Source organism: Heterodontus francisci, chromosome 7 (assembly GCF_036365525.1).
Source record: "Heterodontus francisci isolate sHetFra1 chromosome 7, sHetFra1.hap1, whole genome shotgun sequence".
In the NCBI taxonomy this organism is placed as follows: domain Eukaryota; kingdom Metazoa; phylum Chordata; class Chondrichthyes; order Heterodontiformes; family Heterodontidae; genus Heterodontus; species Heterodontus francisci.
The window spans coordinates 105,988,256-106,016,238 of record NC_090377.1 but is presented as its reverse complement, the minus strand read 5'-3'; the positions used below and the strand labels follow the sequence as shown (position 1 = coordinate 106,016,238).

The 27,983-nt window shown below is 45.4% G+C and overlaps 1 protein-coding gene across 1 annotated transcript in view; it reads left to right on the top strand.

Moving 5' to 3' along the window:
• LOC137372406 (melanophilin-like) overlaps window positions 1-27,983 on the top strand; it is a 169,875-nt gene that overhangs the window by 93,102 nt on the left and 48,790 nt on the right. The window contains exons 6-9 of the mRNA XM_068036293.1: window positions 4,079-4,207; window positions 6,904-7,114; window positions 11,424-11,668; window positions 12,903-12,986. Of these exons, the coding sequence (XP_067892394.1) occupies window positions 4,079-4,207; window positions 6,904-7,114; window positions 11,424-11,668; window positions 12,903-12,986 (669 nt within the window). The remainder of the gene's footprint in view (window positions 1-4,078; window positions 4,208-6,903; window positions 7,115-11,423; window positions 11,669-12,902; window positions 12,987-27,983) is intronic.

The window sequence follows — 27,983 nt, the reverse complement described above, 5'->3', positions numbered from 1 at the left end:
ACTCTTATTTTCAACAGTGACTTTGATCCCCTCCTGTATGTTGTCTCCTATATCCTGCTTGATGTTCTCCAACTTCCTATAAAATGCCTTGAGATGTTTGTTAAGTTGAGAGGCACTTTATAAGTGTGAGTTGCTGGGACAGCACAGCAAAGCTGCATAATGGCTAAGATCCAGAGAGACTCAACCAGGGTTTTGCACTCCGGATCACTATGCAGTCATCTCCTCTGGAAACAATACTCCTATGACCATTGCCTGTGCCTTTTTCTGGTGGGCCTAAACAGAGTGGAGAACCTGTACTTACCAGCTGTCAGCTTTCCCATCTTAGTAGACCACACTTTCACTTAGCTCCCACCCTTTAACTGCATAATCTTCCAGGGGATCGCACTGAAACAGAGACAGCCAATTGCCAATGTAAATTCAGTGGTGTTTTAATGCTGTGCTCCAACAGAGGTAAAACCCAACCTGGGCCCGACCTGACAACAGCCAACCCGGACCCGAGCCCGAGTCCGAGTCCTTTAATTTTTTTTAATGCCCGACCTGACCCGAACCCGTCACATGTATTTGGATTTGGTCGGGTAGCCAGGCTTTAGACCAGTGATTGAGTACAGATGCCAGTTGTTGATGTACCCATGTTCAATTAACATCATAAAGTTTTTTTTAAAAACAACAAACACTGATTTCAAACAGGTGAAGGCACCGCAACCCTGAGCACTCGCAGGAAAAACGGTATTCATTTCAGGAAATCATGCAGGGTAACAAACAAGCTTCTGATGTGTATCAAGTTCCGATGTCATTAACAAAAATAATCTCCGCGGAGAACTCAGATTGGGAAGTTTAATCTCCCTATTTCCAGATAATTTTAAATCCTTGGGCCAAGTATAGATTAAAGCAAGAGCTCAGTTGATGTTTCTGTACTTACTGCAGTTACTGGTATTTTCACCAGGCTTATCATTTCTTCCCAGACTTGATAGATTTCAGAGTTTAAGGGGTTGGGTTAATGTCACTTGGGTGCTTTGTGTTGGAACTTGTAGCTGTTTCTTTCCCCTCCTTTCCTCCCCCCCCCTCACCAACTCTTCACACCTCTGATTTCTGTTTGTCCTGATCTCTGTCCACGTCTAGCCCGACCCGACCCAAGCCCGAATTTTGTACCTGGAAGAGAAACCCGACCCAACCCGAACCCGACACATGTCACGGGTCTGGTCAGGTTTGGGTTGGGTTTCTTTCTCTTTTTTCTTTCTTTTGGGCCTCCTTATCTCGAGAGACAATGGATACGCGCCTGGAGGTGGTCAGTGGTTTGTGAAGCAGCGCCTGGAGTGGCTATAAAGGCCAATTCTGGAGTGACAGGCTCTTCCACAGGTGCTGCAGAGAAATTTGTTTGTTGGGGCTGTTGCACAGTTGGCTCTCCCCTTGCGCCTCTGTCTTTTTTCCTGCCAACTACTAAGTCTCTTCGACTCGCCACAATTTAGCCCTGTCTTTATGGCTGCCCGCCAGCTCTGGCGAATGCTGGCAACTGACTCCCACGACTTGTGATCAATGTCACACGATTTCATGTCGCGTTTGCAGACGTCTTTATAACGGAGACATGGACGGCCGGTGGGTCTGATACCAGTGGCGAGCTCGCTGTACAATGTGTCTTTGGGGATCCTGCCATCTTCCATGCGGCTCACATGGCCAAGCCATCTCAAGCGCCGCTGACTCAGTAGTGTGTATAAGCTGGGGGTGTTGGCCGCTTCAAGGACTTCTGTGTTGGAGATATAGTCCTGCCACCTGATGCCAAGTATTCTCCGAAGGCAGCGAAGATGGAATGAATTGAGACGTCGCTCTTGGCTGGCATACGTTGTCCAGGCCTCGCTGCCGTAGAGCAAGGTACTGAGGACACAGGCCTGATACACTCGGACTTTTGTGTTCCGTGTCAGTGCGCCATTTTCCCACACTCTCTTGGCCAGTCTGGACATAGCAGTGGAAGCCTTACCCATGCGCTTGTTGATTTCTGCATCTAGAGACAGGTTACTGGTGATAGTTGAGCCTAGGTAGGTGAACTCTTGAACCACTTCCAGAGCGTGGTCGCCAATATTGATGGATGGAGCATTTCTGACATCCTGCCCCATGATGTTCGTTTTCTTGAGGCTGATGGTTAGGCCAAATTCATTGCAGGCAGACGCAAATCTGTCGATGAGACTCTGCAGGCATTCTTCAGTGTGAGATGTTAAAGCAGCATCGTCAGCAAAGAGGAGTTCTCTGATGAGGACTTTCCGTACTTTGGACTTCGCTCTTAGACGGGCAAGGTTGAACAACCTGCCCCCTGATCTTGTGTGGAGGAAAATTCCTTCTTCAGAGGATTTGAACGCATGTGAAAGCAGCAGGGAGAAGAAAATCCCAAAAAGTGTGGGTGCGAGAACACAGCCCTGTTTCACACCACTCAGGATAGGAAAGGGCTCTGATGAGGAGCCACCATGTTGAATTGTGCCTTTCATATTGTCATGGAATGAGGTGATGATACTTAGTAGCTTTGGTGGACATCCGATCTTTTCTAGTAGTCTGAAGAGACCACGTCTGCTGACGAGGTCAAAGGCTTTGGTGAGATCAATGAAAGCAATGTAGAGGGGCATCTGTTGTTCACGGCATTTCTCCTGTATCTGACGAAGGGAGAACAGCATGTCAATAGTCGATCTCTCTGCACGAAAGCCACACTGTGCCTCAGGGTAGACGCGCTCGGCCAGCTTCTGGAGCCTGTTCAGAGCGACTCGAGCAAAGACTTTCCCCACTATGCTGAGCAGGGAGATTCCACGGTAGTTGTTGCAGTCACCGCGGTCACCTTTGTTTTTATAGAGGGTGATGATGTTGGCATCGCGCATGTCCTGGGGTACTGCTCCCTCGTCCCAGCACAGGCATAGCAGTTCATGTAGTGCTGAGAGTATAGCAGGCTTGGCACTCTTGATTATTTCAGGGGTAATGCTGTCCTTCCCAGGGGCTTTTCCGCTGGCTAGAGAATCAATGGCATCACTGAGTTCCGATTTGGTTGGCTGTATGTCCAGCTCATCCATGACTGGTAGAGGCTGGGCTGCATTGAGGGCAGTCTCAGTGACAGCATTCTCCCTGGAGTACAGTTCTAGGTAGTGCTCAACCCAGCGGTCCATCTGTTTGCGTTGGTCAGTGATTATGTCCCCCGATTTAGATTTGAGGGGGGTGATCTTCTTGATGGTTGGCCCAAGAGCTCTCTTCATGCCATCATACATTCCTCTGATGTTTCCGGTGTCTGAGGCCAGCTGAATATGACTGCATAGGTGTTGCCAGTAGTCGTTTGCGCAACGCCTAGCTGTTCTTTGTGCAGTACTTCTGGCTGCTTTAAGTGCTGCGGATGTTAAATCGCTGGGGGCTTTCTTGTAGTTCAAAAGTGCAATGCGCTTAGCGGCTATGACAGGTTCCAGCTCTTCATTATGAGATTGAAACCAGTCTGCATTTCTCTTCGCACTTTTGCCGTAGGTGGTCAAAGCTGACTCATAGATGGCGTCTCTGATGTGGGCCCACTTGGGCTCAGCATCCCCTGTGGGAGTGTTTTGAAGGGCTGTTACAAGTGAATTTAGAAATTTTTGTAACAGCTGTGGGTGAGAAATTCTGCTCGTGTTGATGCGCGGATGGCCCTTCTGCTTGGAATGATGCAACTTCTTTGGTCTGAGTCTAACCTTGCTGCACACCAGGGAGTGGTCGGTGTCGCAGTCCGCACTGTGGAAGCTGCGTGTGATTTGAACACTGTTTAAGGCGGCTCGCCTTGTGACAATGAGGTCTAGCTGGTGCCAACGACGTGATCTTGGGTGCCTCCATGAAACCTGGTGACAGGGTTTAGTTTGGGTTGGGTAGTCACGCTTTAAATCATTGAATCACACAACACAGAAAAAGGCCATTAGCTCCATTGTGTTTGTGCAAGCTTTCAGAAAAAACTGTCCAATTAGTCCCATTTTCCTGGTCTTCCCCCATAACTATTTTTAAGAAGATTATTCTTCTTAAAAAGAGAGAAAAATATAGATGTAATTTTTACTTGAAAGGTACTTAACATTTTTTACCGCCCTTTATTCCTCAGTTGCGCAGAAACAAGCGTCTGCTTTCGGTGCATCCTATTGACTTTGATATGGACTCGGAATACTCTGCCCAGTCTCGTCGCCAGTCTCTCCAGCTTCCTTCACCACACTACGATGGGAATGGTTTACAGGTAATCCCCTCAATTCTTCAGCTACATTAGAAACTTATTATTTTCCCCATTTCACGGCAACCGCAACAGACAAATGTAGTGTGTAGTAGATTGTTGACCTGTGCAGACCAGGGAGTTGCTGGCTGGTGATGAATTGGCTGATCTTGGGTGGGGATGATTGTAAGGAGCTCTACAATTAGCCTTGGTGTTCCTGGACTGGAATCATAGAATCCTACAGCACAGAGGAAGACCATTCAGCCACTGTGCCTGTGCCAGCTCTTTGAAAGAGCTGTTCAATTAGTTCCGCTCCCCTGCTGTTTCCCATAGGGGTGCAATTCTTTTCCTTTTCATGTATGTATCCAATTACCTTGTGAAAGTTACCATTGAATCTACTTCCACTACCTTTTCAGGCAGTGAATTTTAGATCATAACACTCGCTGCATAAAAAAAAAATTCTCAATCCCCCTCGCCCCACCCCGGTTCTTTTGCCAGTTATCTTAAATCTTCGTCCTCTGGCTACCGATCCTCCTGTTACCAACTAGAGAGAAGAAAATCAGCCAGGTTCCTGTTGCTGATTTCTTATCCGCTTATTTCTGCTGAAAAATGCTTATGTGTTGGACAAGATTAGGCTTGGCTGTGATTTCAATCAGCCTCCAGATAGCTGGGTTCTGACATGAAAAATGATCCTTTAATCAAAGTTCCAGAGAGTGACTGCAACCTGTGCATCTGTACCCCAGTATAGGTCAGTACCTTGAGGAGGAGCAGAGAGTGGGAAAAAACCCCAACTGGTCTGTCGCCTCAATATCATACTATGTAATGTGTTTACACATTAAATCCTGGATACGTAGCTTTAATTCTGAAATTTCAAATATCTTATATTTTTGTGTTGGTTCAGAAAAATATCAACAGTTTCCAAAGAGTTAATTGAGGACAGCAGTGTGTTGGCGGAATAACTGAGGAAAATTTATTTCCTTTTTAAAATGCATGAAAACAGTAGACCAAAACATGACAGTAATAAAGATGTTCCAAAGTACATATCATTAGTTTTCAAAACATCCTGAAACAGTCTACACATGACTGCACCTGCATGTTTCAAGACTGCACTTAAATAAGCCAAGTTTTTTTAAATGTACTTTTTTTTTCTGTGGAGAATTTTGTGCTTACGAGTGTGATGCATGCTGACACTGGAGATTGGTACATTTTCCCATTTCAGGCACCCAGTGTCAGCACTGAGCAGTCCCAGCTCAGTTTAGAAGCAGAGCCAAGCTCCCTCTACTCTATAAGTCAACAAGATGTCTTGCAACATCAGAAGACTATTCTTGCTAAATCAAATGTGAAATTGTTCCATTCCGCGTAGCACAAATCCTGGAAAATGTTTCAAATGTTGTTGCTTGTTGCTGATACCCATCTTATGGTCCAATTCTGTCTTTCCAAAAAAGTGCCTCCCTTCAATTTGCTGCAGTCCTTTCTCTCCTGGAAGCATTTACTCATGTTGGGGTATGGTTCCATGTAAACTGGCTGCCCTCCAATATCTTGCTCACTTGGCTGTTTTTCATCTGGAAGCCTGGACAATAGCTTTTTCCATGAAGGACAGTGCAGCTGAAAATGATTCTCAGGTGGCATTGACACGTACAAACTTTTCAGTGTGGATCAGTAGATAAAAATCAATACATGGACCTTGGATGATTTGTTTCCATTCTTTGCTCACTATTTCAGAGGACAATTATAGCAGTCTTACTGCCATCTTGGATGTGACCAGTTAAATCACCAGTGTCTCAGGATAGAGACTTAGCTGGTCTGTGCGGCTCAATTCTACACTGGGCAGCGTCTTTGCTAACTGAGATAGGCAGTTCCTGTGGAGAGAGAAGCAGAGTTAACAGGCTTAATTTTATCAGCCCTCTGGCAATGGGCTGGGAGGCGGGAGGGGTGATAAAAGGGCCGTAGAAGGCGTTGGAAGGGAAGCCTGACATGTTCCCACCTCCATGGGATATTATCAAAAGCAGGAATGACAGTGGCTTGGCTACCCACCTACCATTTAGGACCCTGCCACATGGTGAGTCTGCCATCTATGCCAAAGCAGCCTCCCAGCAGCTTGCTAGTGGGGGTACCTTCCTTTCTAAAGGCTCCATAACCCACAGAGGGTCCCACCAGCAGCAATGGCTGCCACCATAGCCCCGCTGCCGGCGCAGGAGGGTTTGCCCCTCCAATCACCAAGCCTGCCTACCTGGCCCCAGCATATAACAAAAATTTTCCAAGTACCTGCGAGGGTGCCTCAATATGGACGATGGTCTCAGTGGTGATCTTTTAATTAGCTACCGCCGGTAAAATTGCCCCCGCGGTCCTGCCGTCCGCCCTCGCAGGCTCCAGAGCTGCTTTTGTTCCTGACATCGAGACTCATAGCATGCCAGTAAAATTTTGGCCAACATTTCTGGTCAACGACCTTCATCAGATCTGATGAAAGGTCATCGACCTGAAATGTTACCTCTGTTTCTTTCTCCAAAGATGCTTCCAGACCTGCTGAGTTTTTCCAGAATTTTCTGTTTTTATTTCAGATATCCAGCATTTGCAGTTTGCTTTTGAGCAGTTCCTGTGTTTGCCTTTATTGACACATTGAAGTCTGCAAAGCCATGTTTGTTGGAATAACTTATGTGACAGCCCTCTCTTCATATAAACTTTGACAGAGATCATTATTTTTCTTCATTTCCCTTTTCTAGCAGTCATTTTCAGAGTTTTCTTTCACTGGCAATGGTGCAGCAGAGGACAGTTCCAGGAGGGGGTCTTTGATTGGAGAAGCAGAGCTTACCTCAGTATTTCGGAACATCCTGCAGGCGAAAGGACAGAACTTGATGCCAGAGTCTGAGTTTAGCACCGAAGTCCGATTGGAAATTAACTCAAGAAGGAAAAGTTTAGACAAATCTTCTAAAACTGGTAGGTTTCTCTTTCCTTCACTTCAAAATTCTTGCATGGTATGTAATGGACTCAATTTTTACAAAAGTATGTAGTAACATTTGAATATGAAAAATATTCTGAACTGAAGCACTGAGCTAGTCACTTCATAGAATCATAGAAAGTTTATGGAACAGAAAGAGGCCATTTGGCCCATCGTATCTGTGCCAGTCGAAAAACGATCCACTCAGTTTAATCCCACTTTCCAGCATTTGGTTCGTAGCCCTGCAGGTTACGGCACTTGAGAAGCATATCCAGAGTGAATTGAATGAGTTGAGGGTTTCTGCCTCATCTACCCTTTCAAGCAGTGAGTTCCAGACCCCACCACCCTCTGGGTGAAAAATATTTTCCTCATCTCCCCACTAATCTTTCTACCAATCATTTTAAATCTGTAATAAAAACAAGAATTGCTGGAAATACTCAGCAGGTCTGGCAGCATCTGTGGAGAGAGAAGCAGAGTTAACGTTTCAGGTCAGTGACCCTTCATCAGAACTTTAAATCTGTGTCTCCGAGTCACTGACCTCTCTGCAAAGGTCAACAGACCCTTCACCTCAACTCTATCCAGCCCCTCAAAATTGTGTACATTTCAATCAGATCTCCCCTCAGCCTTCTCTGTTCAAAGGGGAACAACCCCAGCCTATCCAATATTTCCTCATAGCTGCATTTTTCCAGTCCCAGCAACATCCTCATAAATCTCCTCTGTACCCTCTCTAGTGCCATGACATCCTTTCTGTAATGAGGTGACCAGAAATGCACACAGTACTTAAGTTGTGGCCTAACCAATGAGTTATACAGTTCCAGCATAACCTCCCTGATGTTGTATTCTATACCTCGGCTGATAAACGAAAGAATTCCATATGCCTTCTTAACCACCTTATCGACCTGTCCTGCTAGCTTCAGGGATCCGTGGACATTCATTCCAAAGTCCCTCATTTCCTCGACACTTCTCAGTATTTTCCTATTAATCGTGTATTCCTTTGCCTTGTTTGACCTCCATCACTGGAAAAAACAACCCTAGTTATCCCCCAATCCTAGTTGCCCTTGAGAAGATGGCGGTGGGCCTTCCTCTTGACTCTGCAGTTTGTGTGGTGCAGGTGATCTCACAGTGCTTTTAGATAGGGAGATTCAAGATCTTCATCCAGTGACAATGAAGGAATTGCAATATATATCCCAAGTTGGGATGGCATGTGGCTTGGAGGAAACCTTGGAGGTGATGTTGTTCCCATGCACCTGCAGCCTTCATCCTTCTCCTGTCTCTATTTTCCTGTCTCTGCTGTACATGAAATGAATGGGTTTGGCAACAATTCCTTGCAGCTGTAATAGAACCAGAACCTGCTCTAAGTACTTAGCAGGTCTGGCAGCATCTATGGAGAGAGAAACAGATCATCAGGTTGATGATCTTTCATCTGATGAAATATTGCCAACATTTTCTGTTTTTATTTCAGATCTGCAGCATCTGCAGTATTTTGCTTTTGTATTAGTTCCTTGTAGCATTCTGTCTCCAACACAGAAGTGTGCATGTTCCCAGCACATTAGAAGTAAGGGACAAATTTCACAATTTAGTGCTACCCATGCAAAACAGCAGTAGGGAGCACATAGAACCATAAAAAATTACGGCACAGAAGGAAGCCATTCAGCCCATCATGTCCCTGCCGGCCAAAAAATCTAGCGGCTCAATCTAATCCCACCTTCCAGCACCTGGTCCATAGCCTTGCAGGTTACAGCACTTCAGGTGCATGTCCAGGTACCTTTTAAATGAGCTGAGGGTTTTTGCCTCCACCATCATTCCTGACAGTGAATTCCAGAAACCCACCACCCTCTGGGTGAAAACGTTTTTCCTCTAATCCTTCTACCAATCACCTTAAATCGGTGCCCCCCTGATAATTGACCTCTCTGCTAGGGGAAGCAAGTCCTTCCTGTCTACTATATCTAGGTCCCGCATAATTTTGTACACCTCAATTAATTCACCCCTCAGCCTCCTCTGTTCTAAGGAAAACAACCCCAGCCGATCCAATCTTTCCTCATAGCTGCAACTCTCAAGCCCTGGCAACATTCTTGTAAATCTCCTCTGTACTCGCTCCAGAGCAATTATGTCCTTCCTGTAATGTGCTGACCAGAACTGTACCCAATACTCCAGCTGTGGCCTAACCAGTGTTTTATACAGTTCCAGCATTGCATCGTATTCTATACCTCAGCCAATAAAGGAGTGCAATCCATATGCCTTCTTCACCACTCTACCTACCTGACCTGCTGCCTTCAGGGACCTGTGGATATGCACTCCAAGATCTCTCACTTCTTCTGCCTCTCTCAATATCTTCATATAAATATATATATAAATAAAATTATGAGAGCCTCCACAATTTGCAACCTCTGTGATTTTACATCCATTCATTGTAAAGGATAGCATGCTCAGTTTTACACTCCGATCGCTAAATCAGAAAATACACCTCTAAATGGGTAGTCTCACTCAGAGCAGGAAATGTGTGGAAAATAGAAGTTTCATACAGTGAGGGGTGCTCTTCTGAGGTTGAAATCAGCACAGTAGAGGGATACTTGCCACGCAGTGAAGCTGTGCTGTACCTGACCTGAGAGTATTTGATGCTGATATTGGGTTAGGAAAAGAAATCTTCCCCTGGCCTCATTCCTCTCGATCTCTATACCTTCCTCAAGCCCTACAACCCTCTGAGAACTTCCTCCAATTCTGGGTTCTTGTACATAGGCCACTTCCTTCACCTGACTATTAGTGACCATGCCTTCTGCCATCTAGGTCCTGAGCTCGGAATTTCCTCCTAAACCTCTTTGCCTCTTCACCTCTCTCCTCCTTTTAGACCCTCCCTAAAAGCCAATCTTTTGGCCACTTATCCTAATGTCTCCTTCTTTGGCTCAGTGTCAATTTTGTATCTGACTATGCTCCTCTGAAGTTCCTTTACTATGTTAAAAGCACTATATAAATGTAAGTTGTTGCCATGATAAAATGTTCTGTTCCTTCGTAGACCATAAAAATTCACCAAATTTCACTGCATCATTTCAGAACCTTTAGCAATAGAAAAAGGCTGCCGGTTTGATTTGAAAATGGTTCAATAATTATCCTTATGTCTTAAAAGCCCTGGCAAAATTATTGATCAGGCCACCGGATAAGAAATTTAGGGTCAAAATGCTGGAATTTCCAACGTACTTCCATCATGGAAACACCATCCCCATAAAGAGTTCAAAGAGAAGACACACCACTACCTTATCAGGGCAACTAGAGATGGAGGATAAATGCAGCCTTGCCAGTGTAGCCCCCATTCTTAGTAGATAAATTATGAGCATATTTTTGAAATGTAATGGGAAGTGTTACAAGTCCATTAATGGCATTGAACAGGAAGAAAACGCAAGCAGAAATGTCTGGTGGGGGAGGGGGAGCAACTATCTGTTGAAAATAGCTAAAATGGGAACAGGGCAACATTTCTTGTGTCACCTTTACCAAAGAATTTTGTGTGCCTACATGATGGGGTTTGCTGTCATCTCCATCCTTGACTTCTCCACTAAAATTATCAAAAGAGAAATTTCAATCCCACTTTGGCCACTTTTTGGCCAAATGGGTGCTATACATCAGCATCTGTTTATAGTGCAGTGTAATGACTTGACGAACTTCAGAAAACGTACTCATTGAAAATTAATATAGAAAGGCAACTTCAAATCCATTCCTACTTCATTGAACGAGAAAATCAAAGAAGTTGTGACTGGTTGAGGTATGAGAGAGTAAATTTCTACTTTATCCTTCAGTTTTTCCCCCCTCTTCTGGGAGCATAGTCTCGTATCTGAGCTGGCAGCTCTTTGGTATCCGACCCAATTATCTACTGTTCATAGATGAGTATTGGTACTTGTTTGACAATGGGGCTGTTAACACAAAACTGGGGGAATGCTACTTCCCCATAGCCCTGCTTTAGATCAGTTAACTCACCCCAGGAAATGAACATGAGGTTTCTTACTCTGTGGGTCAGTACCATAACATGTAGTGTATTTGGGACCCAGGAATGTGCCAAGCAAAACTCTTCCTCTTTTTCCTTTGATATTCTTGCTGTCCAACAATTGGTTGCAAGGAAATTCACTTCCAGGGTTTTAAGGCACAATATTTGACGAAAAGTTCAGATTCCTGGAGTATCCATTCCTGGAACTAAATCAAACCCTTATAAGATGCACTGGGCCAATAATGCAGACACATGCATGTGTTTCGCTGTAGAAGATAAATTCACGTTAACATCTTTTATTTTTCTTTGTCCCTCACTTTCACGTTAATTGAATTCAGACGAGGTGGTGCATCGTGAACACAGACTTCCCCGCACTCGATCCGTTCCCGGAATATGGACTTCCACTGGAGAAGCAGAGCTGCACCATTCACTGCCTTATCAGAAGCATGGAGCCCAGTACAGTGCTGACATGGAGAGCTCTGACGACGACGATGCACCTGAGCATCCAGTGTATCAGCGTCATTTTGTACGACGCAGGAGTAAATGTTCCTCACAGGAAAATTCAGGCTCTGGAGGAAGTCAGGTATATCTTCAAAGATCTGGATTCTACCAATGTACACAATTATGTATTAGACACAACTTTACTTCTAATTAATTTGCCATTTTATTGTAGTTCTGCCTTTAGAGCTAGCAAACAATATGACAAGAGTGCTCTGCAGCTGGTGGGATTGGCCAAGTGACTACAACAGTGTTTTCTGGTCCTATACGTTGCTATGAATGAGACCCACCTCCAAATGTAAATGCATTACCAAAGGAAAACATAAGCTTGTGTCTGTGGCAATGCTGAATGTTGATAATTTTTTTTCACTATGTGCATTCTGAGTTTTCAACCTGCCCATGTAAGCGAATTAGGATCAGGAGTAGACCACTCAGCTCCTCAAACCGACTTTGCCATCCACTTCAATCATGGGTGATCTGCACCTCCACTCCATTTAACCACCTTTGCTCCATAATCCCTTGGTATTATCACCAAACAACTATCTACCTATCTCAGTCTTGAAAGCTGAAATTGTCTCTGCATCCATAGCTATATAGAACAGTGAAACATTTTTCTCTCATTGCTGGCCTGTATGGCCCACAAGAAGAAGGTCTAATGTCAGAAGCTTCAAATCAGATTGTGACCTTGGAATTGCACATTGTGCTTGTTTTACGGTGTTGTAACTGGTGGCTGCAGCTGTATTTTGCGATAGAAGTGGGGTTCATTCACAGGACCAGCAGCCTCAACACATTGTGTCAACAGGGTGGGAGTTGTAGTAAGCTTCAGCTGAGCTCCTAACATCTAACCCCTGAAAAAGTAAGTGCAGAAGTAAATGCTGCCCTGATTTCAAGGATACAACAATTAAGATGCAGGCTTAACAATTTTTTAATTGAAGATTTCCCAAATTATAACTTCCCCAAATGGTGCAGATATTATCCCATTTTCCTTTTTTCAATTCCCGGCAGCTTAAAATGAATTCTCTCAGCCTAGTTAATTTCTGCAGCTCATTTTCACATTTGTTACATTTTGATTCTAATGCTTTGGATGTGACTCCGAAAGGAGATCTGCATGTGCACACTTACCCCAACACCTATCCTTTGGGTCTAGGGTAAATACGATCTATAATTTACATTTAACTCAACACCAAACCTTTGGATTCATATCGACCATTTTCTCTTACACTGAAGATCCTCTTTAAATTGGTTGAGTTGCATAATCTATTCATCCTGGTGCTGGTGGTGGTGAGCTGGTGATGGTTTGAAATTTTCCTTACCTACAGATTTCAGACCTTTCGAAGCGAATGTCTTCCATTGAGCGAATGCTAAGCAGACTGGAGGAGAAGATGACTCCCAGCTCTGTAGAGGTAATCATCTGGGATTGTGAAATTACACTGATTAATGTTTACCTTCAGAGGAAAAAAGTTTCAAAAAATTTAAAATGTGCAATATGAGACAGCCAAGCAAAGTGATTTATACAGTTACCATTTGGATTTGCTGTCTGACTGCTGGAGATTTGCATTAAAAAATCCTACTGGCAGTGATAATACTGGTTTCTGAACTCATCTGAATGATAACAAATCACTTGCCCAGAGGACCATTACCAGAAGGGAAGATAATGCTACCTGAAGGCACCTGAACCAGGATTGCTGGAGAAAGCTGGGTGAAATCTGTAACTTGCCTGCTTGTACCCCAATAAGTTGGCTCTCCTAAACCAATGCTGCATTGTTGCTTATTTCTTAATATTTGTCTTGTGTTAGTTTCATGTGACCAACCAGAGAAAAGAGAGCCTGGAACGTTCCCCTTCTTGGCAAACTCTTGTGTAACAGAACAACGGGTTGACTTAGTTTACTTTTGAAACTGTATGATTTGAAAAGGGGTGAAGTTGTGAAGATGAAGCATTTTGTGTCTCCTTAACATTGCACTTTGAGCTGGGAGGGAGGGGATGAGTGGATGAACGGAAATGTGGTACATAGAATGACAATGGGGGCAGTTTTAACTCCCAAAAATGGTTTTGATTGGGACCGGTGGGAAGTAAAAATGTAAAAGAAATCTCAAACCCAAACATAACCCACCTTTACCCAACCCATTTATGGTTTTAACAAAGGCGAAACTGGGGGGTGGAGTGACCAGCCCGCTTCCAGGAGGCAGGTCACTCATTTAAATTGCTGCGTGCCTCAGAATTTTTTCTGGGTTCCAACTTTAACACTGGCCAACCAGGTTTCCTGAGTCTCAGGAAATCCAGAATCTAAAGGGAGTTGAGAACTGCTGCATGGAACAGGTAAGTGCTTTTCCATCACTTCTTGTGGGCCAGGAGGATCAGGAGTGCTTCCCACCCCACCCCACCCCAGACCCCCCCCCTCCCCCCCCACCGCTGATGAAGCAAAGCTGTTAACGTCCCTCGCAATCGAAACCCTCCATCCCCAACCTGACCCCTGGCAATCCAATGCCCATCCAATGTCCTTCAGGGGCTGAAATCTTCTCCTCTTCCCCCATAATCTCTATGGCTCTCCCCCATGATCTTCTCCCCTCCTCACTGGTCTCTCCAGTTACCCCGTCAATGTTCTATTCCCAATCCCTGATTTCTCCAGACAGCCTATCCCCCATGTCTCCACCTATTCCCCCCCCCCCCACTGCACCAATGCCTGGTCTCTCTCGACCCCACCCCCTCCATCAATGCCTCCCCCCCACTTCCAACTCGTGATCTCTTCCTCACTCCTTTCCGCTCTCTGGCTGAGGCCTGGTGCTGACGTTAAAAAGACATTCCTGAAAAATTAGAGCAATGGGATGTTGTGAGAATGAGGGCCTCTGGCTGCAGTACTGCATGCGGTGGAACTCATTGAGCCTTGGTTGTGTCAAGGAAATGGGTGTCCAGCAAAGACCAACCTCTTCCTCCCCTGCACACTTGGAGATACCAGGAGAGGGGGAATATCAGGAGACAAGCTTGCCCAGCCTATTCTCGCTTGCATACAAATAGAGATATATTTATAACAAAATGCTGCCAGGGACTTGGAGCAGATCCTCAAAGGACAGGAACAGTTTAAGCTGAAATGATGGAAAATCTCCCCCAATATTGTCTTTCCCTTGAACCCAAAAATCATCTACTTACATGTAAATGGTAAGTGGGTAGTAAGAGGTGCAGTGGGGCCTATGAGGGACAAAGAGCATAATACATGCTTAGAGATGCAGGGCAAAGCCAATATACTTAATGAGTACTTTGAATCAGTGTTCACGAACAAAGTGGAATCTGACATAATGTCAGTAGAAGTGGAGAGAGTAGAGGCAATGGAGAAGGTAAAAATTGAGAGTGAGGTACTGGAAAGGCTGGCTGTGCTTAGGGTAGATAAGTCACCTGGTCTGGATGGCTTGCATCCCAGGTTGCTAAAGGAAGTGGAGATGGAAATAGCGGAAGGGCTTGTCATAACCTTCCAATTTTTCCTGGATACGGGGGAGGTGCAAGAGGGTTGGAGAGTGGCAAATGTTAAACCCTTGTTCAAGAAAAGGTGTAAGGACATTTCTAGCAACTACAGGCCAGTTAGTTTAACATCAGTGGTAAATAAGGCTTTATAAACAATAATCAGGGACAAAAATGAACAAATACTTGGAGAAGTTCGAGTCAATTAAGGAGAGCCAGCATGGATTTGTAAAAGAGAGATCTTGACTAAACAAATTGAATTTTTTGATGAAGTAGCAGAGAAGGTTGATAAAAGGAATGCAGTGGATGTTGTTATATAGATTTTAAGAAAGCATTTGATAAGATACCACATAAAAGGCTGGTTAACAAAATTGAGGCTCATGTAATAGAAGGGTCAGTGTCCAACTGGATAAAAAAAAATTGGCTTAAGGACAGCAAACAGCAAGTCATAGTAAATGGTTGTTTTTCAGATGAAGGATGGTAGCCAGTGGTGTTCCCCAAGGGTCATTGCTAGGAACACTTTTTTTGCTATATATAAATGACTTGGATCTTGGAATACAGAGTAGAACTACAAAATTTGCCAATGACACCAAACTTGGAGGTGGCAAACAGCGAGGACGATATGAACTGCCTGCAACAGGCCATGCAGATAGGCTTGCAGAATGGGCAGACGGGTGGCAGATTTAATACAGCGAAGTGCGGGGTGATGCATTTTGGCAGAAGAAATAGGGAAAGGCAATATAGACTTAAGGGCTCAGTTCTAAAAAGTGTGCAGGACAGAGGGACCTGGGGTGCATGGGCAAAGATCTTTGAAGGTGGCAGGACATATTGAGAGAGTGGTTAATAAAGCATATGGGATTTTTGGCTTCATAAATAGAGGCATTGAGTACAAAAGCAGAGAAGTTATGCTGAACCTTTATAAAGCTCTAGTTAGGCCTCAGCTGGAGTACTGCATCCAGTTCAGGTCAGCAGACTTTAGGAAGGATGTGAGGGTCCTTGAGAGGGTGCAGAGGAGATTTACCAGAATAGTTCCAGGGATGGAGGATTTTAGTTACAAGATTAGATTGGAAAAGCTGGGTTTGTTCTTGGAGCAAAAAAGATTGAGGGAATATTTAATAGAGGTGTACAAGATTATGCCAAGCTTAATTAAGTTAGACAAGGAAAAACTGTTCCCATTAAGTAATGGGACAAGGACTAAGGGACACAGATTGAAGGTTTTGGGCAAGAGATGCAGGGGGAACGTGAGCAAGAACTTTTTTTTACGCAGCGGGTGGTAATGACCTGGAACACTCAGCCCACAAAAGTGGTGGAAGCGGAGACGATTAATGACTTCAAAAGGAAATTGGATGAGCACTTGAATGAAATAAATTTGCAGGGCTACGGGAATCGAGTAGAAGAGTGGGCCTGCTGGATAGCTCCGTGGAGAGCCAGCATGGACACGATGGGCCGAATGGCCTCCTGTGCCATCAGGGACTCTGACTCTATAAGATTATTCTCATCAACAAAGATACCAAGAAAATGACTGCAAAAAACATGCAAGATATAAATCACATTTGTAATGACAGCTTGATTATTAACAATGGAATATCTGAATTCCAACAAAAATATCTAAACACGAAGCAAAACACAGAGGGGGGAAAGATTTGATAAGGCCCATTGGTGGGCGGGAGAATCATGATGCATGATTACCTCGCACCCGATAGATGTGATGCAGCCAGCACACAAGCTTTGTGTGCTTTCTTACCTTTAGAATTGCAGCATGCAGCCCAGCACTAAACACACTTTTGAGTGTGAGCACTTCTTGTGAGGCTAGCACCAAATACAACTAGCCTGTAAACTTTAAAGCCAGCCTGTGCTTCTTAAATGGGATGTGCATTCTGGCTGCAGCAAGGGCTAGAAGTGGATGGGAAAGACATTCTGAGCAGGAAGAAACTGCAGTAATAGAGCAGCAGGCCAAAGAGAGGGCTCCTAGCTTCCCAGATGCAGTGCTGGAGGCCTCAGTCCAGGAGGTGGAAAGGAGCAGATGGTCATCTTTTTGTAAAGGCCAGGCGGCCCTCCAGCCAAGCACATAGAAAGGGATGGATGCAGATAGCCACTGAGGTCAATGTCAGGAGTCTGGCCCCAAGGACCTGGATAAAGTGCCAGAAAAAGTTCAATGGCCTTGCATAAGTGGTCAGTGAATACATGTACAAATACCATCTCCTACCAACTGCAGTACCACACTGCTCAATCTCCACACACCAATCACTCACCCATCAACAATCTCTAACAATCAGAACTCATGCCTAATATTCATATGCTTCATCTGACCCTCACACACCTCACATCCACATCTCACAGCTTCCACATACTTCCAGCTACCCAGCTATGACAGGCACATCACTGAAACACATTACAACACACTCACTGACACTCATCCCTCTCACTTGCAAGGCAAGATGGCACCTAACAGGAGGTAGCAGCAAAGAACTGGGTGAGGGACAGATACTGCTGCATCTCCTCAGCCCCTCAGAGGAGACAGTGTTCAGCATTATTAGTTGAGTCGCCACTGAGACTCATCCCGCAAGTTGGTAAGATGCACAAGATGCAGATGGTGTAACCATGCAGCTCTTGCTTTTCCCCCCTTCCCCCTTGCCTCACCCCAACCCTCCCCTCGTGCACTCTTGCTTTCAGATATGCAGGAACAACCGCCTGGCCAGCCAGTGGTGGCCTGAGGATGCAGGCCCAGAGGAAGAGTTTCTCTGAGAGAAACGAAGCACCATCACTTAATCTGACACATGCATCCACCAGCTCAGATAATGGCATTGCACATAACTTAGAGGGTAGTACAAAGTCAGTATCAGCAAGTGGTGAGTCACTGGGCCCGAGTGGGCTGCAAACAGGCTGTGGGAAAGCATAGCACGTCTGCCAGATCCCCAGAGGATGAAATCACACACAAGCTCTGCTGCAGAGGACTCTGATGAGGACTTCGATGGGGTGGCAAATAGGAAAAAGCTGATGTGCATATGCACCAAGATGCTTGGTACATTGGCAGGCTTGGTGCATTGAAGCTTGGTGCATTGGCAGGCTTGCCAGTGAACCTGTTGTCATTGTCGAAGAGCATGGAGGAGTCGGCTCCAACATGGCACATGGGCTTCACACAGAACTTGGAGCCATCCTTTCCAGTGTAGAAGTGGTGGCCAATCCCACAAGAATCCAGCATGATGTGAGTAGAGAGAAGCAGGAGAAGTGGGCACGTAGCTTTGTTAGGATAACGGGCTTCATCAGTCTGCAGGGAGCCACCGACTGAATGCACATGGCTCTGCGGATGCCACAGCTCAATGCAATGTGAGCATGCCTAGGACATCATGCTAGTGAATGCCCTCTATCCTGGCATCAGTCACGATGCTTTCATCCTGTGCCATTCAGCCATTCATATCAAAGCAGAGGGTGGCTGCTTGACGACAAGTGTTACCATCTCTATTCATGGTTAATAACGGTCCTCTGCAACCGTAGCACATATGGACAGCGCTTGTACATTGACAGCCTGCAGCTCACCAATGTTATTTATCATGATCCATGTATTTACATATATGCACTGTAAACCTGAATTAGATCTTGCTGTATTTCCTCTTAGTCTGACTCCAACTAATAACTTACTATTTCTTACTCTAGTGCTGTCTGTCTCTCCCAATCCTTTGTGCACCTTCTTTACCCTTCCTAATTCTACATCCTGGTTCCCATCCCCCTGCAAAGTTGGTTTAAATCCTCCTAAAAAGCACAAGCCCTGCGAGGACGTTGCTCCCGGCCCTGTTGAAGCGCAACCTGTCCAGTCTCTATAGGTCCCACCTCCCCCAGAACTGATCCCAATATCCCAGGAATCTAAAACCCTTCCTCTTGCACCATCTCTCCAGCCACGCATTCATCTGTTCTGTCCCTCTATTTCTACACTCACTAGCATGTGGCACCAGGATTAATCCAGAGGTTACTACCATTGATCTCCTACTTGCTAGCTAGGTCCTAGCTCCCTAAAATCTGACTGCAGAACCTCATTCCTCTTTCTACCTATGTCATTGGTACCAATATGGACCACAATCTCTGGCTGTTCACCCTCCTCCTCAGAGAGCTCTGCAGCCACTCAGTGACATCCTTGACCCTGGCACCAGGGAGGCAACACACCATCCTGAATTCACATCTGCTGCCGTATAAATATGTGTCTATTCCGCTAACTATAGAATTCGTGATCACTATTGCTTTCCCAATCTTCCTCCTGCCTCCCTGTACAGCTGAGGAACCTGTGGTGCCGTAGACTTGGCTCTGGCTGCACACCCCAGATGAACCATCATTCTCACCAGTATTCAGAAGTGCATAGCTGTTGGAGAGCGAGATGCACTCAGGGAATTCCTGCACAACCTGCCTGGTCTTCCTTGGCTGTGTGATGGCCACCCATTCCCTCTCTGCCTGCACACCCTTATGCTGCAAGATGACCACCTCCAGAAGCATGCTATCCATGAAACTCTCAACCTCGTGGATGCACCGCAGTGATACCAAGGGCACAGTGCTTGTCACCAGCTATATGGTGTACAACTGAGGAGCAGGAGCATGAGAAGGAGGCGGAAGAGGAAGAGAGGAGGCAACCTAGACAGCTCCTTCTTAACCAGGCTGTCCACGAAGAACTCATCTGGGTGAGATACCAGGAACTGCAATCCCATTTCTCCATTAACCAACAGGCTCACACCTCACCTTCCCTCTGTTTCTGACCATCACTGCATCCACTTTGACCACAATGCAATAATAAAAGCCACCACAAAATAACCATTCCATATCAAATTTACAAATGAAATCGTGTCATATTGCATATGAGTCACCCCGTGCATTCACTTTGTGCCTGTCTTCCGTGTGCCTTTGCCTGTCCCAGTGCTCCTACACAGTGCTACCTAGTGGCTGTAGAAGGCTGCTGATTTTCAGTGGAGGAGGCTGCAGATGGCCTTGGAGGATGACCATGTGCAGCTCTGGGCCTAGAAGTGGCTGCAGACTGCACCATCCCAACATGGACAGCAACAGTTCTGGGCTGGCTGGCTGACAGGCAACAGCAAGGGCACTGGCAGAGTGGAAAGGGTGGGAGGATGAATTCTGAGCTAAGACAACAGGTTCATACTCCAGGAAGCCACTGCCACTCACCCGGGGGCAGAGGTTCAGGGAACCTCAGCAATCCTAGTAATCTGCTGGACAGATTGCTGGACTGCTGTGAGAGCCTGCAAGACCCTTTTCGCACTGTAATTCATGGCCATGATGGCAGCAGTCCCAACATGCATGACAGTAGTCTGAGCTGCCACTGCAGCACGCAGACATTGGATAGTTGCTGCTTGTGCTGCAATGGAATCTGCAACATTGGCCTTCAGATACTGCATCATGGTTGGGTCCACAAGTGTGTGAACAGAGTTGGCCACCACTTCCATGTTAGAAAGGGTGGGCTTCAAGTTGTGCATAAAGTTGGTGCCAAATTGATGCCAGATTCCTCCATGCTCCATGACATTGACTGCAGGCTTTCTGGCAGACTTCCCAGTGCACCAGCATTTTGCTACACATGGCCATCAGCATTCTTCTGTACGTTGCGCCATCAAAGTGCTCATCTGAGTCCTTTTCAGCAGAACACGGCTGTGACCACATTCTTTGGTGTGTTCACACCTGTGCTACACATGCTCAGTGTCTCACCACATGCAAATCATGCCTCTATGCTCACCTCTAAATGATGTGCAGTGTCAGTATCTGAGCTGGTGGATGCAAGTGGGAAATTAAGTAACAATGTGTTTTCATCATCATTGTATTCTTGCTCTTCCTCTGTTGCCTGGCCAGTTTTCACTGCTTGGGTATCTCAAAGGAGAAAGGCACAACAGTAATGTTGTGATGCTGGTGAGGATTGGGAACGGGAAAAGTGAGAGGTTCACGCCTTACACAATCTGCAGTTTGTAAATCAGAAGAGGGTGTGTGATGAGGGGGTGTTGGTATCTGAAAAGGAGCAGTCAGTATGAGGATACCATTTGCTCGATGGTTTCAGCCCCGCCACTGGCAACGGCCTCAGCAATGGCAGTCCCAATAATGGCCAGCACCGTCTTCTATATGCGGCTAGGATATGCAGGTTAGCCCCTGCTCCCTCCTTTTGAGCACCACCTTGTCCTACAATAGGGAGGGACGTGTGTTATTGAATGTTGTGAAATCTGTTTGTGTAATATGGCTGTCATGGTTGAATAGCTGGCAACATGCGCAAGCTGTGAGATGTGGATGAGAGTTTGCGGCAGTGCTAATTGTGTGTGTGAAGTGGAGCGTATGAGTATCAGATATGAGTCCTGATTGATAGAGATTGTTGGTAGGTGAGTGATGGGGCTGTGGTGATTTGAGCAGTGTCTGGGGCTACTGGTGCAGTTTGTAGGATATGGCATTTGGAGATGCATTCCCTGACCTTGACCACTCGTGTGAGGTCATTGAACTTCTTGCACCACTGCATCCAGGTTCTCCAGGCTTGATTCCTGGAACTGACCTCCATGGCTATCTGCTCTGACTGCCTTTGGAACACATAATTGGAGAACTTCCTGTCCTCCTGCAGATATAATCCATCTGTCCTCCTTTTTACCTCTTCCACCAAGACCTCCAGTGCAGCATCTGAGAACCTTGGAGCCAGCTTTTTCCCATGTTGTACATGTTTCCCAGGTCAGAAACATTCCTGCATGACTGACAGCACCTGCTGCTGCCACAATGCACCTTCCCTTTAAGCAGTGCAGGCTAGCTTTAGTTGGTCACTTACAATATTGGCCCCCAGCTGATGCATGTAACCAGTCAATAGCATGGTAAGTGATGGCTCGACGCTGAAACAATTGAAATGTGCTGCCAGCATGAAGTTGGTGTGCTGTTGTATTGCAGTCACAAGGCACAGGTTAATTGTGCACCGTGATCCCCATGCCCATTTTCAGGTGCTATTGAATTTAGCCCCCGATGACTCAAAGCTCAATGTGATCAAAGCATCAGGCCCTCATGGACCAGGAGACGACTATAGAACATCCAATCTTACAGTACTTATAAATGATATATAACTGTTTACTAGAATACCATAGGCTGAAGGTTAGATTATGCTGGTTTTTAGCTGCATGGTCAGAATTCATGACCTGCCTGTGCTCATGCAGATGAAGGTGGGGAACGACACAATTTCATGTACCCACTAGTATAGATTTGGAATCAGGACATGGATAAAGAAGGTTTCGTGGTTGTAGATGAGTACTACTGCACAGAACTCAGACATGGAACTTAATGGGGCTGCATACAGGAAAGTTCTGAATGGACATGCATACCAAGATGCTGGGTGCATTGGCTGGCCTGCCTGACAGCCTCCTGTCATTCTCAAAGAGCATGGAGGAGTCCGGCAACAACTTAGCAGAGAGTATTAGCATGGAGCTTGCCATCTCCACAGCCTCTGCTCCATCTCCCTGTCATCCTGCAGACTTAGATGCACTGCCACTGCTGCACTCTTCCTGTTGGAGCCTTTGTATAAAGTCAACTCTCCTCTGGCCCCACTATGAGAATATGGCAACACTCTCTGGAAAATCCAAAAACTAACCATAACACCTCCAAAAACACTCAATACTTGCAGACACTTTGCAACAGAAAAAGTTCCAAAAAATTACTTTAGCTGCAATTAGGGTGGCTGGACCTTTAAATAAGAGCAGGGCCCATCTTGCACCTTCACACTTGTTTTTTCTTGAGTGAACAATGATTTCATTGCCTGCACATTCATTGCTCCAATTTGGGATCCTGGTGTCATATCAGTCATTTGGGCTGTGTGACATTAGGATAGCACTGAATCTATATCTTCCAATGCACACAGGGTCCACAACTGTGTGTGCTCTTATCCCCAATGAATGCTATGTGGGTCATGCAGGAAGGAACCAACAGCACAAGCTGCACATGGAAAGCAGAGTATGAGGCAATTTCACACTCCATGTATGTTTTCTTGAGGGAGTTTGCTCCGATGAAGGTGATACTGTGTACACTTCCATATCAAACTAATTAGCTGCATACTTCACATACACTTCCACAATAAAGCTAATGACCAATCAGGTAAAGGTTGAGTCACTTTTTGTAGATTTCTTTCTCCTTACAGGGCTGAATCATTTTCTTTCACAACATTTTAATGCTTAGAATGTTGAGAGGCATTGAAATGTTTTCATTAGGATATTTGAATAACGATGCCTTTAAAAGAAACAACAGTAAATGCAGCTGGAAAGCTTTTCTGTAGGTTTATAAGAAAACAATTCCCTTTGGGCTAATGTGCAGTGATTACTTACAGGGGAAACACAGTTCGTTGCTTTTTTTTTTATTACTGTGACATTTACTGCTGGCAAAGTTTTTTTTCTCAAAATGTTCATTAATATGGTTGGGAATAGGGAGCTACAGACCAGCAGGGTGGGACTAATTGGATAGCTCTTTCAAAGAGCTCACGCAAACAGAAGGTCCCGATGGCCTGCTTCTGTGCTATATAATTCCACAGCAGTCCTCAGTGCCTAATAAACAGATCATGTTTGACTAATCAAACTGAATTTTTTAATGAAGCAACAGAGAAGGCTGATGAAGGGAATGCAGTGAATAGTGGCTATATGGATCTTAAGAAAGTGTTTGACAAAGTACCACATAAAAGGCTGGTGAACAAAATTGAGGCTCATGGAATAGGAGGGTCAGTGTCAGCTCGGATAAAAAAAAATTGGCTTCAGGACAGAAAACAGCGGTTTGTGGTAAATGGTTGATTTTCAAACTGGAGGATGGTAGACAGTGGTGTCCCCCAAGGATCAGTGCTAGGGCCACTGCTTTTTTGATACATAAATGACTTGGATATTAGAATACTGAGTACAATTCCAAAATTTGCCGATGATACCAATCAACTGCAACAGGACATAGATAGACTGGCAGAATGGGCAGACAAGTGGCAGATGGAATTTAATAAAGAGAAGTGTGAGGTGATGCATTATGGCAGAAGGGATAGGGAGAGGCAATATAGACTTAATGGCACAGCTCTAAAGTGTGAGCAGGGACAGAGGGAGCTGGGGGTTCATGTGCATATATTTTTGAAAGTGGCAGAACATACTGACAGATTATTTAGCAAAGCAGATGGGATCTTGGGCTTCATAAATAGAGGTTTTGAATACAAAAGCAGGGAGGTTCTGCTGAATCTTTATAAAGCTCAGGTTAGGCCACAACTAGAGCATTGCATCCAGACTGGTCAACACTTTAGGAAGGATGTGAGGGTCTTTGAGAAAGTGCAGAGGAGATTTACCAGAATGGCTCCAGGGATGAGGGAATTTAGTTATAAGGTTAGTTTGGAGAAACTGGGGTTGTTCCCCTTGGAGCAAAGGTGGTTAAGGAGAGATTTGATTGAAGTATACAAGATTATGACAATTTTAGATAAGATAGGCAACAAAAACTGTTCCCATTAGCTGATGGTTCAAGGACTAGGGGAAACAGATTTAAGGTTTTGAGCAAGAGGTGCAGTGGGGAATGTGAGGAAGAGCTTTTTTATGCAGTGGGTGGTAATGACCTGGAACTCACTACATTCGTGATGATAGAAGCAGAGACAATCAATGATTTCAAAAGGAAATTGAATAGGCACTTGAGGGAAATAGACTTGCAAGGTTATGGGGATAAAGCAAGGGAATGGGAGTTACTGGATTGCTGTACAGAGAGCTGGCATGGACCCGATGGACAGAATGGCTTCTTCCTGTGCCATAATGGCTCAATAGGGTGGAATTTAAAAATTACAAAGTATTACCAAGTATTTATAGCCACAGAAACAAGCCATTCAGCCCAAACTGCTCCATATCAGTGTTTATGCCCTATACACACCACCTTCCATCCATCTTTATCTACCCCATTAATAGATCCTTCCATTCCTTTCTTCCTCCTGTGCTTATCTAGCTTCCCCTTAAATGTATTTAAGCTATTCCCCCCAACTTCTTGAGTTCCACATTTTTAAATCCCCTCTATATAAAGAAATTTCTCCTGAATTCCCTATTGGATTAGTGAATATCTTATATTTATGGCTCTTAGTTGTGGTCTCTGCAAGTGGAAACATCTTTTCTATGTCCACCCTATCAAACACTTTAATAATCTTAAAGACCTCTCTCAGGTCACCCTCAGTCTTCTTTTTTCTAGAGAAAAGACCCCAATCTGTTCAGCCTTTTCCGATAGATTATACCTATCCTTTCAGTTCTGGTATCATTCTAGTAAATCTTTTCTGCACCTTCTCAAGTATCTATTATATGGGGATCATATTTGTTCATAGTACTCCAAGTGTAGTTTAACCAAAGTTCCATACGAGTTTAATATCGCTGAGCGGCTGCAGAATACTCAGAGAGGGATGGTGTGCAGCCAGAGCCCGTGCCCATATTGGTACCAAAGACATAGGTAGAAAGAGGGATGAGGTCATGCAGGCAGTTTTTAGGGAGCTTCATTTGTGTTTTATTCTTTCATTTCTCCCTTGACTCCTCTTCTCTAAAGACTAGCAAGCAAAACCTCAAAAATAATTTCTGGATTACTCCACATGCTAGTGAGTATAGAAGTAGGAGAATAGAGCAGACAAATGCGTGGCTGGAGAGATGGTGCAGGAGGGAGGGCTTTAGATTCCTGGGTTATTGGTATCTGTTCTCGGGGAGTTGGGACCAATACACGCTGGACAGGTTGCACCGCAACAGAGCCGGGACCAATGTCCTCATGGGGTGGTTTGTTATTGCTGTTCAGGAGGGTTTAAACTAACTTGGCAATTGAATGGGAACCATAATGTAGCATTAGAAAGGAGAAACAAGGTGCATAAAGGATTGGGAGAGACTGATAGCACTATAGTAGGTGGGGTCAGAGTAAAGGGAATGCAATATGGTCTAAATTAGGTTTACTGTGCATGTATGTAAATGCATGAAGCATAGTAAATAAGTTTGGTGAGCTGCAGGTGCAGATAGCACATGGGAATATGATGTTGTGGCGATAACAGAGACCTGGCTCGAAAAAGGGCAGGACTGGGTACTAAATGTTCCTGGATACCAGGTGTTCAGGAAAGAAAGGGAAGAAAAGAAAGGAGGTGGAGTGGCATTATTGATTAAGGGGCATATTTCAGTGCTGGAGAGAGATGTTGTCCTGGAGCGGTCAAGGATAGAATCTATTTGTTTAGAATGAAGAAAAAGCAGAGGTACCATTATACCACTGGATATATTCTATAGGCCACCAACTAGTCTTCTCCTCTTCTTCTTCTTTGGCCTCCTTGTCTCGAGAGACAATGGGTAAGCATCTGGAGGTGGTCAGTGGTTTGTGAAGCAGCGCCTGGAGTGGCTATAAAGGCCAATTCTAGAGTGACAGACTCTTCCACAGGTGCTGCAGATAAAATTGGTTGTCGGGGCTATTACACAGTTGGCTCTCCCCTTGCGCTTCTGTCTTTTTTCCTGCCAACTGCTAAGTCTCTTCGACTCGCCACTCTTTAGCCCCACCTTTATGGCTGTCCTCCAGCTCTGGCAATCACTGGCAACTGACTCCCACAACTTGTGATCAATGTCACAGGACTTCATGTCGCATTTGCAGATGTCTTTAAAGCAGAGACATGGATGGCCGGTGGGTCTGTTACCAGTGACGAGCTCGCTGTACAATGTGTCTTTGGAGATCCTGCCATCTTCCATGCGGCTCACATGGCCAAGCCATCTCAAGCGCCGCTGGCTCAGTAGGGTGTATATGCTGGGGATGTTGGCTGCCTCGAGGACTTCTGCGTTGGAGATATGGTCCTGCCACCTGATGCCAAGGATTCTCCGGAGGCAGGCCTCGCTGTCGTAGAGCAAGGTACTGAAGACACAGGCTTGATACACTCGGACTTTTGTGTTCCGTGTCAGTGCGCCATTTTCACACACTCTCTTGGCCAGTCTGGACATAGCAGAGGAAGCCTTTCCCATGCGCTTGTTGATTTCTGCATCGAGAGACAGGTTACTGGTGATAGTTGAGCCTAGGTAGGTGAACCCCTGAACCACTTCCAGAGCGTGGTCGCCGATATTGATGGATGGAGCATTTCTGACGTCTTGTCCCATGACGTTCGTTTTCTTGAGGCTGATGGTTAGGCCAAATTTGTTGCAGGCAGCTGCAATCCTGTTGATGAGTCTCTGCAGACGCTGTTCTGTGTGGGATGTTAATGCAGCATCGTCTGCAAAGAGGAGTTCCCTGATGAGGACCTTCCGTACTTTGGTCTTCGCTCTTAGGCAGGCAAGGTTGAACAACCTGCCATCTGATCTTGTGTTGAGGAAAATTCCTTCTTCTGAAGACTTGATCGCATGTGAGAGCAGCAGGGAGAAGAAGATCCCAAACAGTGTAGGTGCGAGAACACAGCCCTGTTTCACACCACTCAGGATAGGAAAGGAGTCTGATGAGGCGCCGCTATACTGAATTGTGCCTTTCATATTATCATGGAATGAGGTGATGATACTTAGTAGCTTTGGTGGGCATCTGATCTTTGCTAGTCGTCTGAAGAGACCACGTCTGCTGACGAGGTCAAAGGCTTTGGTGAGATCAATGAAAGCAACGTAGAGGGGCATCTGAAGCAAAAACAAGAAATGCTGGATTCACTCAGCAGGTCTGGCAGCATCTGTGGAAAGAGAAGCAGAGTTAACGTTTCGGGTCAGTGACCCTTCTTCGGAACTGGGGCATCTGTTGTTCGCGGCATTTCTCCTGTAGCTGGCAAAGGGAGAACAGCATGTCAATAGATCTCTCTGCTCGAAAGCCACACTATGCCTCAGGGTAGGCACGCTCAGCCAGCTTCTGGAGCCTATTTAAAATGACTCGAGCGAAAACTTTCCCCACTATGCTGAGCAGGGAGATTCCACGGTAGTTGTTGCAGTCACCGCGGTCACCCTTGTCAACTAGTAAGAAAGATATAACGGAGCAAAACGGAGTGAAATTATAG